Here is a 19,013-nt window from a genome sequence, read left to right as displayed (position 1 = left end):
CTAATAATATCCAGATTAATTTTGAATCATATTACGTATATGTTTTATTCAAATTTTACAGAGATCTTTTGCTATGAATTCAAAGAAGAGAAAATCAAAGGATACAAGAAATTCCACTGTTTCACGCCCAGAACAATAAGGCGATACATCATTGATAATTTCTTAAATTTGTCAATAAATTTTATTTGAACACTTAAATAATATATTCTTATTCAATCACAAACTTCAGTCCAAATTTGAAAACACTCGTGTGTGTTTCGAGAGTTCATATCAACCTTTTTAATTATATCCATTCACTGAAACAAACTTGAGTTTTCGCGGCTTATTGAAATCAATGTTTTAAGTATGTAACTTATTCATGCAATGAATTTTTAAAAGTACACGTTAATCAAAAAATGTTTCGATGGTCAAGAACATAGGTGTACAAATTTACGCTGATTTGAAAATTATGTGACACAAAGTAGAAGAGAGGAGGGATGACGCGTCACGTCATCATAGGATGAGAGCCGAAGAAAAGGAAAAAGCAACAAGATTGGAGCAGGTGTCAGTCTCAGAGCTCTCGTAGTTTCTAGATGCTTTCGTGTCGTCATCACTGTGTTTCTCCTTCCTTCCACTGAATATGCACTTGTTTTGTTTGCTTACAAATGAAAACACGTTAGCAACTTTTCTAAGATTTCTCCCTTCCCTTTTGCATCAACACGTTTTCCTTTTTTAATTAATTTCTTTCTAAAACTTCACTACCAATATGCAATAGCTAGTGCCTCACAAAACGTTTCAGGAGGTAATTAACAAGTGTATTATATGTTAATGGCACATAATTAAAGAATGAAATGCAAAAGATTAGATTTTTTATTTATTTTTTTGATTGAAGTATGGAATTTTGCCTTGATATCAGATCTGGCATTTGGGCAGGTTGGCGTATATGATTGGGATTTTTGTTACAGTACCATAGATCAGATCACACAATATGAGAGGTGGTGGTCTTGCAGATGCTTACTCCATGTACAAGCGTGCATCAACTAAAGACCAGTTCACTGATTATGAAGATAGAGAAGAAAATCTAGGTACCCCTTACACTGTTTTCTTCCGGATGGATCTAAGATTTAGAAGCATTGTCTACCAATGCAGTATATTCTAGTACAATTTTTTAAGATATTGTACGAGCAGAAAGGAACATGTTAATTTTGCTGCAAATTCATCTGGGGTTAAAGGGGTGTGCATGAGAATGGTTTTTTTTCTTTCTAATTTTAAATAATGCCTAGATCTATAATCTATTTCTCTATGTTGTTCCAAATTATGAAATCATCAAGTTTCAATTTTTATATCTTTTTGCCAAGAAATAAAAATTTGCCAACTTGGTTGAATGATGTCATCCATTTTCCAATTAATAGTATAATACTCTTCTAGTGTACCATTAGCTTAGAGACAACAATAGGACATAACATAAAAGGATATAATTTTGTGTAAATTGACTTTTGATTCTTCTTCCTTGTGTCTATTTAGATCGTGCCGAAAATGGTGTGTGGAAAGAAATTGGAAACCCCTCATGGAAGCGGCCGTTGCCACATATACTGGTGGCAATTATTTCATCACTCTTGTTTGGCTACCATCTTGGGTATGACTGAACTTTCAAATTTGGTTTCTTGCATAAAGCCTACCTTTTTAGTTGGTTAAACATTGACCTTGTTGACCATTTTCTATTTTTATTTTTAAAACTACTTTGGTTTGGTTTATTCAGGGTGGTTAATGACACTCTAGAAAGCATGTCTTTGGACCTTGACTTCAGTGGCAGCACCTTGGCGGAAGGTATTTTACGCCATTTACCTTAAAGATTCCCCTGCGCCCCAGCTCCTGCCACCTGAACTTCTGTGTGTCCGCCTCTCTAGGAGGATTCTTAATTTTTAGTTGGTGGGGGGAATCCACTACTCATTTGTGACAGAGCATGCTACATTTCAATAACTATAGATGTTATTTTTTATTTTATTTTGTTATATTAATATATACAGTGATCGAGTCCAAGGCAGTGATGTCAATCAAACCTATTGTCTAATACTTGCTTATTCAAAGAAGATTCTCTTCATCTAGTTGCTTAGTTCAATGCCTACAGGGTCCTTCTGATATGATAATTCTATTTTCAAAGGTCTAGTTGTGAGTACATGTTTGGGAGGTGCTCTTTTGGGCTCTATATTCAGTGGTTGGATAGCAGATGGGGTTGGTCGTCGGAGAGGCTTTCAACTGTGTGCTCTACCAATGATTATAGGTGCTTCTATGAGGTAAAACCTTAATAAACTTTTTACTAGCTATATTACGGCCTTTTCAACTTTGAATGCGACCATGAACATTTACTTTGTAATACCGTCTAAATATTGTGTAGTCTTGAATCCTCTTCTGTTCATTGTATAACCTGCCTTGGATGAATGGATGGTTTAAAAGAAAGTGTATAATCCCTTAGGGGATGCTTAGTCTTGCTATATTTTGCATTGGCAAACTCTCCTGCAGACTTATTCTTAAGAGTCTTGTAAAGGTCATTTATATAGCCAGGGGTGTTTGAGTTTTCTTTTCATGTTTAAGTTATTGAATTATATAACCTGGAGCGAATACGGAAATTTTTAATTCAAATCTATTTCTGTACGAGTTTCCGGAAATTAGCTGAAGGTTCTTCAACTTCATAAATGTAGTGCCGCAACCAGTACTCTTGGAGTTATGCTTCTTGGAAGGTTATTTGTTGGAATAGGGATGGGCCTTGGCCCTGCTGTTGCTGCTCTCTATGTTGCAGAGGTATATGATATTATCTTTTGCTCCTAATTCTATCTTTTTAGTTACATTTAATTTGTTTGACCAGGTTTCACCAGCTTTTGTTAGAGGCACTTATGGGAGTTTCACTCAGATCGCCACATGCCTTGGGCTCCTGGGATCTCTTCTCATTGGAATTCCTGCCAAGGATACTGCTGGTTGGTAAGGATTGTGTGACCTTAATCTTCCTTTTTATTATTAGTAAAATCAATTGATAAGCCTGGCTGATAGGAATGAAGAAAATGTACTATTCCATTTTATCCAGTCACTGTTTGGAATAAACTTTCTTCAGTTTGAGACTGCTAAACTGCTTTTTATGGGAGAATATTAAGAATAAGTCAATTATCCTACATGTTTATAGCATTCCGTTAATTAATTGAGTGATGTGAACTATAACTACTTCTAAAATGATGTCACAGGTGGCGAGTTTGCTTTTGGATATCCACCATTCCTGCTGCAATACTTGCTGTTTTGATGGAATTCTGTGCCGAGAGTCCTCACTGGCTTGTTAAGGTTGGTTATTAAGCTCATAAGTCATTGAGTGTCTTGCAGTGGATAGAGAAGTGGCATTTGTAAATTCAATTTTTTTGTGAATCTTGCAAATAGTAAAATCTGTTGACAATTCACTAGGTCATCAATTGGAAGAAGCTCTTCTTTATTTCAGTTGACAAGTGAATACCTGAAATGCATATGTGGGCAGTCTGTTTATAAACTACTGCTTGGCTCCTATCTTGAATATATGTTTACAAATCTGTTCTATGTACTCATACTCTAAATTTTAGTACAATCCATTGAATGTTGGGCATTTTAGTGTCTTTTTAACCACGTTCTCTTACAAGGCAACATAATGAAATAACTGAAGGCGATAGAATCTTTACTAATTCCAACAACATTATCCTGATTGCTATCTCTATACATTGATGGGCTTGTGAGCTTCCTGTGCACAATAACTTAGCAGGTTTTAAGTGCAACTCTACTATTGAGAGAAACATTATTGGTTCACTCCTGCCACATTTTGTCTTTGGTCCCTGATACTTGATGTAATACTAGATGTAAGAACAATTAATTGAACCACAATTAAACAAACAAGAAAAGATGCAAGGATATGATTGATAAATAAAAATGAAGGGAATAGACTTCAGAAGAAAAGAAGGGATAATCTAACAATTAAAATACATTAATCATCAGATTCAATCCAAGAGGAAGAGAAATGAACTCATACATGGAAATCCTTACTTAGAGTATTCAAGAAAGGTTCAGTGAAGAGATACCAAGGAAATCTCCTATAAACTCACACAAAGAGTATTTCTCTATCTTCAAAACTTAACTATCCCTAATATGAAGACTAAAAACTATTTATACTAGTCTTGCAAAAATGCCTAGATTAAAAGAATAACCAAATAATTAAAATAGCCACTTGAGCATGTTAGTTGCCTTGAAGTCTTCCTTGCATGCTTCCTTTTATCCTTTAAACTCATGATGGTTGAAAGAATGCTCAAAAGTCCTTGATGACCTATATGGTTGTCGTCATTTCCCTCATGAATATATTTGAGCATGTTACGAACTTTAAAAGCTCTTTTAATGAATCTTCCATGACACTTTGCTCCTCGTGGATGATTGAAAGATTCCAAATCCAAGATAGCCCACACCCTCGTTGTTGATATCAATCCTGCTACCTCAATTTGCATCAATACTAAAGTCAAGACTACACCGTATTTATACCATAATATAGTTAGCGTGTTGTACTTATCAAAATAAAAGCGGGTATATTATTATGGTGCTTCTATGCAGGATATTCTTGATTTACAAACACTCAGCAGCTCATGGTTCTCTAATATAACTCACATTTTATTTCTGGACTTCTCTCAGAGAGGAAGAATTGATTTAGCTGAAGAAGAGCTTGAAAAGCTTATGGGAGCACCACATGTTAAATATGCCATTGCAGAAATGTCAAAGACAGACAAAGGAGATGAGGTGGATAATGTTAGGTTTGGAGAGCTATTGTATGGTCGCCATTTTAAAGGTATAATTATTGATGATGTGTTCCCATTCTGTCAATATTTTTCTGTGTGAATAAGTTGATGAATTTATAACTTTTGCTGTTTGTACAGTGGTTTTCATTGGATCTGCCTTATTTGCTTTGCAACAACTATCTGGAATAAATGCTGTATTTTATTTCTCTTCAACTGTGTTTAAGAAGGCTGGAGTACCTACGGACACTGCAAATACATGTGTTGGGATTGTAAACTTAACAGGTAAACATATCCCCTCACCACACAAAACAGGTATAACACTCTTGAATCTGTTAGTCATTTCTCATTTCGCTGTTGCCTATAACATCTACAGGGTCTATTATTGCAATGATGTTGATGGATAGGCTTGGGAGGAAGGTGCTTCTAATTGGGAGTTTTTTGGGCATGGTAACCTAATCTTGTTTGCTCAATCCTTTGTGCTTACCATGGCCGGTCTTAGAATCGTGTCACTATATTTTGCTTTCTCATTCTTAAACTTCTGAGTTGTTTTTGGTGCAGGCAGTCGCAACAGGTCTTCAAGTAGCAGCTGCGAGTTCATTTGTACCAAGCTTTGCAGTATTATACCTATCAGTTGGCGGGACCCTACTGTGAGTAATCCACTTCAAGATTGTTGTTGTAGTAGTTGATGCATTAAATATATTGATAGAAAGGACTGGAAATGCTCGTTATGCTTTAATGATTAGATAACTATCAGAGGCTTATAATTCCTTCCTTCTGGGAAAGTTAATTCTTTGTCCAACAAAGAGAAGTCAGTAAAGCAGCTAAGAGATGAAGATAAGTAGTTTCGGTACTGCTTCTGTGGATAACAGTTTTCAATTGCATTCTAGTCATTATGTACTTGGTAACTGTTGACTCTGGTTAAATCAATGAAAGATGAGACAATTTTATGCTATAGGTAGCTTTCTTGACTATTAAGGAGATACTACAAATGCACAGATGCAATGGCCAGTTGTTTTCTTCAATAATGGGAAATTATTTATGTTAGGTATGTGTTAGCATTTTCTTTGGGTGCTGGTCCAGTCCCCAGCCTCCTGCTGTCAGAGATATTTCCTGGCCGGATTAGAGCAAAGGCAATGGCTTTATGCATGGCTGCACATTGGGTACTTTCATCCTGCCCTTGATATTTTATTTTATTTTTGCAAATTATTCTCTTTGCTTTGACCTTGGATGAAGAATAGAAGATCCTTTGGAACTTTGTGTCTGACAACTATGATCTATATGACACTACATATTGTTCTTATACGAACCATTCAAGTCTTAATAACTTTTCACATCAGATTCTTCTTTTAATCATTCTTTTGTTTCATCTTTTTTTTTTTTTTGTGGGTGGGTTGGGGTGGAGTGTGTGTGCTGTGGTCCAAACAGATCAAGATGGATGTCGAGGATTCATATGGCCAACTCTTAACTAGTTTGCAGGTTGATGCACAATACTAGTTGTTGAGGGAGGAGAGGAGATGTATTCCCTTATTATTTCCGGTAGTATCTCGGAATTTACACATTTAATCGAAACACATCTCCCATTGGGTACTATATGTTCTAGATTCCCAGTCATTTGAAACGAGTCGCTGCTGAAATGAAAGCATCAGCCACATCCTGCTATTAGGTGTAAGTCAAATAAGATGGGTAGATTCATCCATCACCGTGCGATATTGACTGTCGGATATATATTAAAAAAAAAGAACATTATCCATCACGAGGAAGAGAGCTGTTCTGTCTGCACAATGACACAGTCTACTTAAGTGTTAGTAATAATTAAATCTTGCCCCCTCCACCTCTAACCCCCCCCCCCCCCCCCCCTTTTTTTTTTTAACTGCCAAGAACCAGAAAATGAACCATTTAATGTGATGGGGAAATCTAGGGGTATCCTAGTTCATCCCAAAATTTCTAATGCAGTATTCATTTTGTATTCTTAACTTCAAATAAGAATCTAATCTTTGCACATGACCAACCCTTTGACTCTCTGACCCAGTGTTGGATGATCAAAGAGTTTTGTGCTTAAAATAAAATTCTTCCCGGAAGACTTTTGAGTTTTGACATCATTTAAGAGAGATCTAAACCTAGCTGGTAAACTCTATATACTGTTCTAAATACAAATTGATATGAGATAATCTTTTACATCTCAAAATGAAAAAAAAAAATGAGATCAGGCATACTACTTATGTCCTTTCACATTCTGGTTTATGTGTGGTTCAGCTACAGCAGTAATTTAAAATTATTTAAGTGTTCTCAGCACTTTGCTTTTTATTTTAATTGTTGTTGTCATAGCTTTTGTTTTATCCGAAATCTCAAGAAAACATCATAGATTTTGTTAGACTGATGCTTTCATTTCATCTTTCTTTCCCAATGTATTCTTATCGTATATTTTGCTCTTTAACAGGTCATAAATTTTTTGGTCGGCCTTCTGTTTCTGCCGATGCTTGAGCATCTTGGACCACAAATAGTTTATGCGATCTTTGCAGGATTTTGCTTGTTTGCACTGGCCTTTGTGAAAAAGAATGTGGTGGAAACGAAAGGGAAAACATTACAGGAGATTGAGTTTGCCCTTCTTCCATCTCATTAGTTGGTGACTAGATCACACTCTATACTAAAGTTCAGATTGGAAAATGTTAAGGTCCTAGTGATTGAACATCCAAATTCTTTGCTATAGCTATTTCTTGATTTGTACAATTTCGGAGTGTGTTCATAGGCAGGAAAGGCAGCAACAATGAACAATCAAGATAAAGATTGTCACAAAGCGAGTTTTCATAGGGCAATTGTCACTCTGCTTATTTTTGCTGCTTTTTTGCTCACTCCACTGGTCGGTGACTATTGCCTGAGGGAGCATGAAACTGCATCTGCCTCGGCCAGTAGTAGATCACATATGTACTACAGAGTACCTATTGTTGTTATCTTTGTATACCTTTCTTTTAATTTTTACCTTGATCTGATTTTTGTAATTAGCATGACACGGAAAGGCTACTCTAAACATTCCTTACAGAAATAATGTTACAGATTTTGAATTAGCAAGATACTGGTAGCTGCTCTGCTGTAACAAGAAATATTGGTAGTATTGTAGTATACAATTGATTAATGTTAGCTGAGATTTTTCAATATTTGTCTTCAGTTTCTGCATTGATTTTTCCAGTTGGGTGTGTTTGGTACGAAGGAAAATGTTTTCTTGAAAACAAGTGGGCTTCTTGCTAGAAGTTCACAGGAAATGTCTTAGAAATTTAAAAAAGTGAGTCTTGGTTGTAGACTTGTATCATTATGCATACAAGATATAGTTTGAATGTTAGATGATTATTCCATAATGAAAAATATGTACAATCTAGTCATGTGTTGACTTTAGGGTTATCTAATGATGATATAAACGTGTCTTGTTTTATTATATGAAAAATAGTGGCTAATTAGTCTGAAAAATTAGATATTCAATCTTCTGTTTTAATGCACTACACGTCTCTACTATTGCAAGTTGACTTTGAATAACTACCTTTCTGAATATCATTATTTTTTTGTTCATTTTCTAAGTTAACAGCAAGTCTTACATATGACCTTGGGCATTTTCCTAGCACAGAGATAAAAGATTGACTCTGAAGAGAATACTTTGAAGAGCGAAATATAATACGAGGATAGTCTAAATAATATTACTTGATCAATGCCAATCTCACAATTAGAGAGATTGTTTTCGAAAGATGCATCGATTCAAAATCAAAAAGAGAATAGTATAATTAAAATGCAAATCAAACAAACAAAAAAAGGGACGTTATACTAATCCTCCTCCGAAGATGTAACTAGATACCAAACTTGCCTAGTGGCATATGAATACATAACCAACTTGGAATAAAATGGTGTAGGAAACTTCCAATAACTTGACTACTCATTTGAAAATTCATATTCTATTTTACCCCCTTAATATTGTCCATTTCTATGATATTAATGATACTCTTAAAAATTGTATAATGTGAAAAAGGACACTTTTGACCACAGGTAAGCTGAATAATCTTTCATTGATTGTTTTTTCCAAGTCAAAAGATGCCATCCACTCTGTACATGTCACACAAAAATCCCTTTCCTACAACATATATATATAAAAGAAGTCATTGATATTTCTTCATCCTATACTAAGGGATAATTGTAAAATACTATTTGGATAACAATGGGAAGAGTTGAAGCAAACAATGAAGGAGAAACATCTCAGGCAGAGAGTGGTACTGAACCAGCTGCCTCACAGCCTCAACAGTTCCAAGGAGTACAAAGTGTGTATCAGTCACCATCACACTTAACAATTGGAGCTCCTTGGAGTACTGGCTTATTTGATTGTCATCTGGACCAAACTAATGGTAAATTAAGTTTATTACTGTCATTGTTAAGTGTCCTATTTGTGTGGGATGAGTTAGTTGGTCTCTTGTTAAATGTTTTAGGGGAATCTGAGTTAGCTTTTGAGGTTGAGTGAGACTGAATGTTCATTTATCTTTCATGGTATCAAAGATAGACTCAAATCAATTCTTGGTTTACTCGATGTTTGGCCTTTATGTTATGTTGTTCACACTTTAGATGTCCAGTCCTGGTGGCGTGGGGGAATATTGGTCAATCATCACCTCTTGAGCTAGTTTTTAAAATTGATTTAGGCCCAAAAATTCATTGTTTTATCATGGTACCAGAGTTAACTTTGTTGTGTGGGGATATTGGAATCCCAACATCTTCACATTTGTTTGACTTAAAATCCTTGATCCGCTTCTAAAAATTACATTCTTGTTTGTTTGTACAGCTGTCATGACGGCGTTCTTACCTTGTGTAACATTTGGACAAATAGCAGAAGTCCTTGATGCAGGACAAATGAGTAAGTTTCCCAGTCGACCCATCTTACTTGTCGGTATACAGAAGTTAAAACTCTTTGAATAAACCAATACTAAAGTTTGATATTTTTTGTGTGTTTGGTGATTAATGCAGCATGCCCTTTGGGGACTTTCATATACATGCTGATGATGCCTGCTGTCTGCTCTCAGTGGATCATGGGCTCAAAATATAGAACCCAATTGAGACAAAGATATAATCTAGTGGAAGCTCCTTATTCAGACATGATTTCCCATATGTTCTGTCCATGTTGCTCTCTTTGTCAAGAATTCAGAGAGCTTCGAAACAGGGGACTTGATCCCGCTCTAGGTATGTCATGTCACGCTTGGTTACAATTAATATTCTACTACCTGTCTCGTTCATCTAAAAACTTAAACTAATAGAATGACGATGAGACTCTTTAAGCCACGAATATCTTAACATTGTTACTGTTAAACAAAAGAACAGCACATGCTTAGAGGATCTCCATTGATGGAGATTAAGGAAGAAGAGAAGAAGAAGTGAGAAAGAAGAGATAGAACTCAACTCTTCTGTGATCTGAATTGATAAGAGTTGTGGAAAACACAATACAAAGAAGAAGATTATAATGAATCTGTAGCAGCCATTTATATAGCTAACTAACAGAGTATTAACAACTAACCAACTTCTAACTAACTAATGGAAATATAACTAACTAATAACTAACTAGTTGTTTACATAACATCAACACTAATATCAACACCCCCCCTCAAGTTGGAGGTGTAGCAAGCAGATCCAACTTGCTTAAGATTGCTGAATGCTTCACTCCAGTGAGTGCTTTGGTTAGAATGTCAGCAAATTGTTCACCAGTTCCAATATGATGCAATGAGATTAGTCCTTCTTGAAGCTTAGCTCTCACAAAATGGCAATCGACTTCAATATGCTTAGTTCTTTCATGGAATACAGGATTCTTGGCAATTTGTAATGCTGATTGGCTATCACAGAAAACAGGAAAAGGACTAGCACATGGCACAGTTAGCTCTTCAAACAATCTGCTTAACCATAGCAATTCCCCTACTACTTTCCTAATAGACCTATATTCAGCTTCAGCTGAAGATAGAGATATAGTTTCTTGTTTCTTCGATTTCTAGCTGACAGGACTTGATCCCAACAACACAATATAACCAGTAACAGACTTCCTTGAGTCAGGACAGGATGCCCAGTCTGAGTCACAAAAGGCTTGGACCTGGTAATCATTAGTAGAAGACATGAGTAAACCCAAGGTTGGATCCTTTTTAAGGTACCTAAGTAGATGATATGCAGCCTGCAAAAGAGGTTCTCTAGGCTCTTGCATAAACTGACTCAGATGTTGTACTCCATATGCAATATCTAATCTTGTATTGGTGAGAAAATTTAACTTTCCAATCAACTTTCTATATGACTTAGGATTCTCCAAAAGTTTCCCTTCATTGGCTTTGAGCTTGATGGTAGAATCAAGAGGAGAAGCAAGACTAGAGTATGTAGTGCAGTTATACTCTTTGAGAAGATCAAGCACAAATTTTCTCTGGGAGATAAGCATTCCAGCTTCTGTATATAGTATTTCCAGGCCCAAAAAATAGTGCAGCTTTCCCAAATCCTTGATTTTGAATTGGTTATGAAGATAGTTCTTTAACTGATCAATTTCTTCAGCATCATTTGCAGTAAGTAGAATATCATCTACATATACAGCTATAAACACAGTAGAAGAACCTTGTTTTCTATAGAACAAAAAGTAGTCATTCAAGGAGTTGTTGTATCCCCTAGACTTTAAGGCATCAGACAACTTAGCACACCATTGTCTGCTGGCCTGTTTTAATCCATATAGGGACTTGTTAAGCTTACAAACCATGCCTTTAGTTGTAACATCCAATCCCTGTGGAATATCCATATATACTTCTTCATGCAGCTCTCCATGAAGAAAAGCATTATTAACATCTAACTGGTATATATTCCAGTGCTTCTTTACTGCAGTGGCTATCAAAACTCTCACAGTTGTCATTTTGATGACTGGAGAGAAAGTTTCTATATAATCTACTCCATAATGCTGAGTGTAACCCTTTACAACTAGCCTTGCTTTGTACCTTTCTATACTCCCATCAGCCTTATGTTTTACCTTGTAAACTCATCTACATCCAATAGCCTTTTTACCAGTAGGAAGTGGCATAAGTTCCCAAGTATCATTGTCATGTAATGCAGTCAATTCTTGTGTCATTGCATCTTGCCAGGCAGGATTCATTGCAGCCTCATTAAATGATGATGGTTCACAATCATGTGACACACTCAATATAAGTGATTGATTGTCAGGATACAAGGATGTAGAAGCTATATGATGGTGATGTGAAAAAGAGGCATGTAAAGAGGTCATATAGTCTTTAAGGTAAACTGGAGGTTTATGAGTTCTAGTAGATTTTCTGATGGGAGGATCATATTCTGAGGATGTGAGGTTTGGTGAAGGAGAAGTAGTTAAAATGGGATCACATTGTTCAGGTTCTGGAGAGGTGATACCAATATTATCATTGTCAAAAAAACGTTATCAAATGTAGAACTTGAAGAAGAATTGTTGATAGGAGAATTGATCATACTAGAAAAAGGAAAAACTGTTTCATGGAACACAACATCTCTAGAAATATGTATCTTCTTACTGCTCAAACTTAACACCTTATAACCTTTAACTCCAAAAGGATATCCTAGGAATACATGAGGTGTAGCTCTAGGTTCAAATTTAGTTCTTTGATGTTTAGGTGTAGTAGGAAAACAAAGACAGCCAAAACTTTTCATGTGAGAGTATTGAGGTTCTTGATTATACATTATGGAATAAGGACACTTATTGTGAAGATATGCAGAAGGGAGTCTATTAATTATATATGTGGCTGTAAGTATGCATTCTCCCCAATACTTAGTAGGTAACTTGGAATGGAAAAGAAGAGCTCTAGCTGTTTCTAGTAGATATTTATGCTTTCTCTCTACCACACCATTTTGTTGTGGTGTATAAGGACAAGATTTCTGATGTAATATTCCTTTGGATTGAAAATAAAGGATAGATTCTTGATTCACAAACTCAAGACCATTATCTGATCTTATTTTTTGAATATTTGTCTTAAACTGATTTTCTACCATATTAACAAAGGATTTCACAATGTGTAAAGCATTGCTTTTACAACTCAACAAGTGTGTCCAAGTAGTTCTACTAAAGTCATCAACTAAGGTAATGAAGTATTTAAAATTGTCATGAGTGGGTAAATGATAAGGACCCCATAGGTCTATATGCAGAAGTTCAAAAATTCTTGATGTATTATGAGTCTTAGGTGGAAAAGAAAGCCTAGTTTGTCTGGCCATAGGGCAAATATTGCATGTAAAAGGTTGTTTAGATGAAAAAATCACAGGAATGGATGTAATCCCTTTCATCTTTATAAAAGGCACATGCCTAAGTCTGTAATGCCATAACAAATCATTACAAGAATCATGAGATAAAAGAGGTACAGAATCAGAAAGTACATTATTAGTGTCACTAGGAATTGTGTTCATTACAGTTGATCTAACATTCTGAAAATTGAACAAAGGATTGCAAGAATGATTGATGGTACTACAAGAATGAGAGAAGCATTGACATTGAGAGCCTATCTTATTGTTGTGAGAAGAACAAGACATTGAAGATGAGACTTGTGAAATGAATGGACTGTCTTTTTTCTTTTTTAAACAATCTGAGCAAAGAAAGTATAATCCATCTTGTTCTCTACCAATCTCCAGAGGCCTCTTCATTGAAGGGCCCTGCAAGGTACAAGATGAGTTAGAGAATGATGTAGTACAATTGAGATGTAGAGACAAGGAACTAATAGAAATCAAATTGTATTTAAAAGAAGGGATAAAAAGAACTCTGAACGGTGTGATCATGTCATTTATTCTAACATCTCCAACTTTAGTCACCTTAACTTTGTATCCATTTGGCAATTTAACTAACATAGGATATGGTAAGTTAGTGACATGTGAAAGATGGTTGATATTAAAGGTCATATGATGTGTAGCTCCTGAATCCAGTATCCATAAATCAGTCCTTGATTTGAGACAACCACACGACAGCTTATCAAAATCAATAGATGAGTTGCAAGCTATCATACCTGCAAAGTTTGCAGCTCCACAAGTTACTTGTTCCTCAGAATCAACATCTTCAGGTTGTCCTAATTGAATGTGTTGCAACAGATTAATAAGTTGATCATATTGTTCATTGGTGAGATTAGCACTACAGGCTGTATGAGCATCAACTTTTCCATTTGGTGATTCTGCAAAAACATTAGCTACCACCATTCTTTTACCTCTAGCATACCTACTGCTTGTATTGTAATTGGTTTGTACCCTTTGATTTTGATTAACACCTTGACCATTAGATGAGTTATTTTGATTGGGATAGCCATGTAACTTGTAACATTTATCAATAATATGCCCTGATCTCTTGCAATGCTCACAAAAAGGTCTAGGCTTATTGTTTGCAGGATAATTGCTTGGTGCATAATTTGTTCTAAATCTTCCTCCTGTCGAGTTTGATGAACTAGCATTGGCAGAACTTGATGGATTAGATGAACCACCACGTATGGATGAATTCATTGAACTTCCTTCAGCAAACATTTGACTATGTGGCTTAAATTCCCTTTGTTTCTCTTCTTGTACAAGTAATGCAAAGGCTTGAGCCATAGATGGTAGTGGATTCATCATCAGAATATTACCTCTAATAACAGTATAGACTTCATTAAGCCCCATTAAAAATTGAATCAATCTTCGATCTTGTTCAGCCTTGTGCATAATTTCTTTACCTCCACAGCTACAGGCACAACTACACTGGTTTTTGATACTCAGATTACTCAACTCCTCCCAGAGCTTCTTCATCCTAGTGTAGTATACAGTAACATCAAGAACTCCCTGACTCAGATCATTGATATCCCTTTGAATTTGAAACAATTTGGCACCATTCGTTTGATCATATCGATCTTCTAACTCTTTCCATAGTTCTACTGCATCAGACACATACTCTACACTGTCTGCAATGTCTTTGCTAAGAGAGTTTAGGATCCAAGATATTACCATGTTATCACATCTCTCCCACTGACAATATTGTGGAGATGTTGAAGAAGGGCGTTTGAACTCTCCAGTAATGAATCCTAACTTGTTTTTCACAGATAAAGATCTCATTACGCCTCGTCGCCATGATCGATAACCAATTCCTTCAAAAGCTACTGGAACTAGGGTCAAACTTGGATTATCAGATGTATGTATGTAGAGAGGGTTACTAATATCGATTGTGTTCCCTCCTGTTCCTCCTGTTCCTGATATGGAAGCTTGGCCAGAAACTTCAACCATAATGAATTCAATTCACAGGAACCAAATAATAGAATGCTGAAGAAAATCAACAAGAAGAAGGATTTCGACCTTCAGATGAGTGCAGAAATTGACAAGAAGATGAATTCGATTTCTTCGACCTTCAGATGAGTGCAGAAATTGACAAGAAGATGAATTTCGATTTTTCAGAGATGATAAGAACAGTGATCTACACCTGCTTTGATACCATGTTAAACAAAAGAACAGCACATGCTTAGAGGATCTCCATTGAAGGAGATTAAGGAAGAAGAGAAGAAGAAGCGAGAAAGAAGAGATAGAACTCAACTCTTCTGTGATCTGAATTGATAAGAGTTGTGGAAAACACAATACAAAGAAGAAGATTACAATGAATTTGTAGCAGCCATTTATATAGCTAACTAACAGAGTATTAACAACTAACCAACTTCTGACTAACTAATGGAAGCTAATAACTAACTAATGGAAATATAACTAACTAATTGAAAAGCTGTAACTAATAACTAACTAGTTGTTTACATAACATCAACACTAATATCAACAGTTACAATAAATGTTGTGCAGGGTGGAATGGTATAGTTGCTCAGCGACACTATGGGAACCAACAAGTGAATCAAGCTCCTCAAGTACAATCCATGTCAATGTAAAAATTCAAGATTGTGATTCTTTATTTGTTTGATTTGAGGTTGTGGTGTGTTAGTAAAAACCAGATTCTGTTCATGTTTGAAGTTGTATCCTTAAAACTCAACCATATTGTTGGCTGTGTTAGTTGTTTGAACTATGTTTTTACAACCCCAATTCGAGTTAGATTATAAACAATGCCTCTTGTCTATGTGCTTGCTACAAATAACACCATCAATCAACTATTTATCAATAAATTCGATAATAAGAATCCTCTATGATCATTATGCTCGATGTGAACACATTTTATTCCAAATAATATGTATGATTTAACGAAACAAAAATTGTTCACTAGGAAGCATTAAAACCAAACCATCAAGAACGGAAAAAAAAAATGTCATGCGTGTGATTTTACTTTTCAATTTGAGAGTGAGTACACTCACTTTGCCACGTCAGCTCTTAGGATGATATTTAATTAGTTTAGAATTGTTAAGGGAGTAATTAAATGCTCGTACGGTTAAATTACTAAAGTAAATTTTGCTGCCAAATTCAAAGGGATTTGACATAGTTTCCAGAAAGAAAAAAAAAGGAGTTCCTTATTCCATAAGTTCCATTTCATGTAAAATGAAAATTGAGTTTGCAATGGACTAATGAAGACTTAGCATCTATTCGATGGGCCGGGTTTAATTTCATGCCTGTATCAGTTTACACAAATAACCACGAATGTATATTGTTTTACTTTTTCTAAAGAATATACATAGAATATACACAAATTATACGTGAACTAATAATCAGCAATTGTTTTTAATTTATTCAGTGAATGGACAACTATATAGGTTAAATCTGCAATTTGTTAAGAGTTGAACTACGGAAGTACCAAGTTATTGTGAAACTAGCAGAGCTATATTAGCATCTGCTTTTATGATACAAATATATATATATATATATATATATATATATATATATATATATATATTGTATATTTGCTATAAAAATATAGAAAGATACTACATCAGTTTAAGCTCGCGATTCAGAATTTAAACTATAAAGATTATTAAGGAGGCCAAAAACTCTTATAACGCTTGTCAATTGTTATGTGCACAGAGATGGTAGATTAGCAGTATAGTCAAAACATACGCAGAATTAATTGGATCATTGTTTAAATATGTTTCATGCACGTTAAGTTTTATTGATTGAACCTATCTTAATTAGTGAAATTAACCTGATCACTTAGTAGTGAAAATAAAAAGTGACAGTATATTCTTTACAACTTTAGAAACAAGAATATATATTCTAGTTTTTTTAATTTGTTAAATATAATAATAATGTTTTTTTAAAAAAAATTGGATAATTTATATCACGTTTGATCTTTCGTAATCTTTAAGATATTTCTATAATTGGGTTTCCAGCTACTGACTGACAATAGATAGGTCCATTATCATCATTATATACCCCAAACAAACAAACAAAATAGGGAATAAAGTTGGAATGAATATATTTTGTTTGATATAGTACCATAAAAGGTAGAAAGAACTACTACTACTTGTCTCAATTCAATACTTGTTGGGGTCTATTGTGTGTGTATATATATATATATATATATATATATATATATATGCTATCATTAAGAGAATATGTTATTGTTAGACTTTTTTCTTAATATTAATTATAAAAATCTAATGAATTTCGGGTAACTTTAAAACCTTTCACTAGTAGAAAATCATTCTTTTTCTTAGAATCATTTGTATTCTCGCTTCTAATATCTCCTATCTTCAAGTCTTGTCACAAAAAACCCATCCGTGAGTGTATATATGTAGATGAATAATTCTTTTTTTTAAAAAAAAAACATATAATAATTTCTCACCATGATAATTGGCTATTTTCAGCATCAATATTAAAACCTAGTTATGTCGCTTTGTGATCTTGTTATAGAAAAAAACAATATTTTGTTTATTGTGAACTAAAAAGTGATTGGTTGATGAGTAAAATGTTGAACCGTCTAGCCACTTGTAAATAAAAGGTTGGGAATGGACAAGGACAGCTATAGAACTTGCTAAGGGAAATTGGAATTGGCCACAACAAGGGCCGATTCACAATGTGTTGTATGTACATGCACATGAATCAAGTAGTTTTTTATCAAAAAAAAAAAAAAGAGTTATATTAATATTAAGAAGTTTATTAAATATTTATTAGTAAATTTTATTATTATTGTTATTATTATTATATTTTAATAACTTCATGAAAATTATATATAAAAATCGATAAATTTTAAATTCAAAATCACCTACCGTCCATTCCAAACTGTCTCTATCTGGCTTTGAAAACGAATTCAAATATATATTTGGTCCTTTATAAAAAGCACAAGTAGACAACATAATGCTACTATTTTTATTAATTTAATATTTTGTTTAATATGTTTTGGCTTGATCATGAATTGATGATTGTATTGAACCAACTTTAATCACATAATTTTTTCTTTTCTTTTCATTGTTTAATTTTTTTAATCATATTAATATAAATAAATAATATTGTCAAAGCCTCAAATCTTTAAGCACATTTCACTTTTTTGGATGTCCCAAGACACTATTGACATTAAATAATGAATGCATAATTGCTTCTTGACTTTCTAACATAGCCATTAACACACAAGTACATATATACCAGCAAAAATCTTAATTTATTGTCAACTTTTATAAAAGGATAAAATTATGAATTAAATAATTTCCTCTCATCGTGTCATATATGATTTTTTTTTTTTGAAATTTCAAATAGAAATTATTGGATAGAGAGGAACTAACAATAGTTTCATTATTTTAAAATTGTTTACCTTTTGTTAGTGGAAAACGAAAGTGGAATGACCTAGGCAATTACAAAGTTCATTAGTCGAGTATAGATCCTTAATTCTGCCGCCCCCACAATATATAAATTATGTTTAAAAAGAAATTACTGTTAATTTCGTGGCAATTAATAATTAGAGTGTGATTTAATTAATTTAATTATACAATGCATTGATCTTAATACAAATTTGACATTCATCATTCCATTTCAGCCTTTAATCAAAGATAGACGTTTCTTAGAGGTAGAACTTTATAGTTCTTCCTGTTGAAAAAAAAAAATTCTTGGTAGAAGAAAAAATAACAGCTATTCTATAATTTTATATATATATATATATATATATAATCTAAGAACAAGAAGATTCAATAAAAAATATAAACAAATTATTATGGAGTCCAAAAATAAAAAAATTGAGCCAAAACATTCAAGTCAAACCGAACCAGAAAAAAATGGAAAATAATTTCCTCTACCGAACACAACAATAATCTCATCATTTTCATCAAACTATTATTCCCTTGTGGTAATTTGAGCGATCATACTTGCAATTTTGAATCAACT

At 34.1% G+C, this 19,013-nt stretch overlaps 2 protein-coding genes across 9 annotated transcripts; both read left to right on the top strand.

The window, feature by feature from the left end:
- The first annotated feature begins 365 nt into the window (after window positions 1–365).
- LOC101250024 (probable plastidic glucose transporter 3) lies at window positions 366–7,916 on the top strand. Of its 6 annotated transcripts, none has more exons than XM_010324389.4 (14): window positions 366–541; window positions 913–1,064; window positions 1,504–1,615; window positions 1,739–1,806; window positions 2,141–2,273; window positions 2,679–2,778; window positions 2,843–2,955; window positions 3,213–3,306; window positions 4,663–4,816; window positions 4,905–5,048; window positions 5,140–5,213; window positions 5,325–5,413; window positions 5,812–5,926; window positions 7,204–7,916. In XM_010324389.4, exons 2-14 carry the CDS (start codon window positions 968–970, stop codon window positions 7,384–7,386), a joined length of 1,476 nt encoding a protein of 491 aa, XP_010322691.1. In that variant the 5' UTR covers window positions 366–541; window positions 913–967; the 3' UTR covers window positions 7,387–7,916. The 6 variants fall into 6 exon arrangements, with proteins under 6 accessions (XP_010322691.1, XP_069155461.1, XP_004241738.1 ...); XM_069299360.1 differs by having other exon boundaries at window positions 382–541; window positions 896–1,064; XM_004241690.2 differs by having other exon boundaries at window positions 530–781; window positions 896–1,064.
- An 816-nt stretch (window positions 7,917–8,732) lies between these two features.
- On the top strand, window positions 8,733–15,818 carry LOC101250516 (protein PLANT CADMIUM RESISTANCE 8). Of its 3 annotated transcripts, none has more exons than XM_004241692.5 (4): window positions 8,733–9,145; window positions 9,574–9,645; window positions 9,756–9,968; window positions 15,564–15,818. In XM_004241692.5, exons 1-4 carry the CDS (start codon window positions 8,962–8,964, stop codon window positions 15,644–15,646), a joined length of 552 nt encoding a protein of 183 aa, XP_004241740.1. In that variant the 5' UTR covers window positions 8,733–8,961; the 3' UTR covers window positions 15,647–15,818. The 3 variants fall into 3 exon arrangements, with proteins under 3 accessions (XP_004241740.1, XP_010322692.1, XP_025887386.1); XM_010324390.4 differs by having other exon boundaries at window positions 14,144–15,818; XM_026031601.2 differs by lacking the exon at window positions 15,564–15,818 and adding an exon at window positions 14,825–15,031.
- Window positions 15,819–19,013: the final 3,195 nt, after the last annotated feature.

The sequence above is a fragment of the Solanum lycopersicum genome, chromosome 6 (genome assembly GCF_036512215.1).
Source record: "Solanum lycopersicum chromosome 6, SLM_r2.1".
NCBI classification, from domain to species: domain Eukaryota; kingdom Viridiplantae; phylum Streptophyta; class Magnoliopsida; order Solanales; family Solanaceae; genus Solanum; species Solanum lycopersicum.
This window is presented reverse-complemented; position numbering and strand designations above follow the sequence as displayed.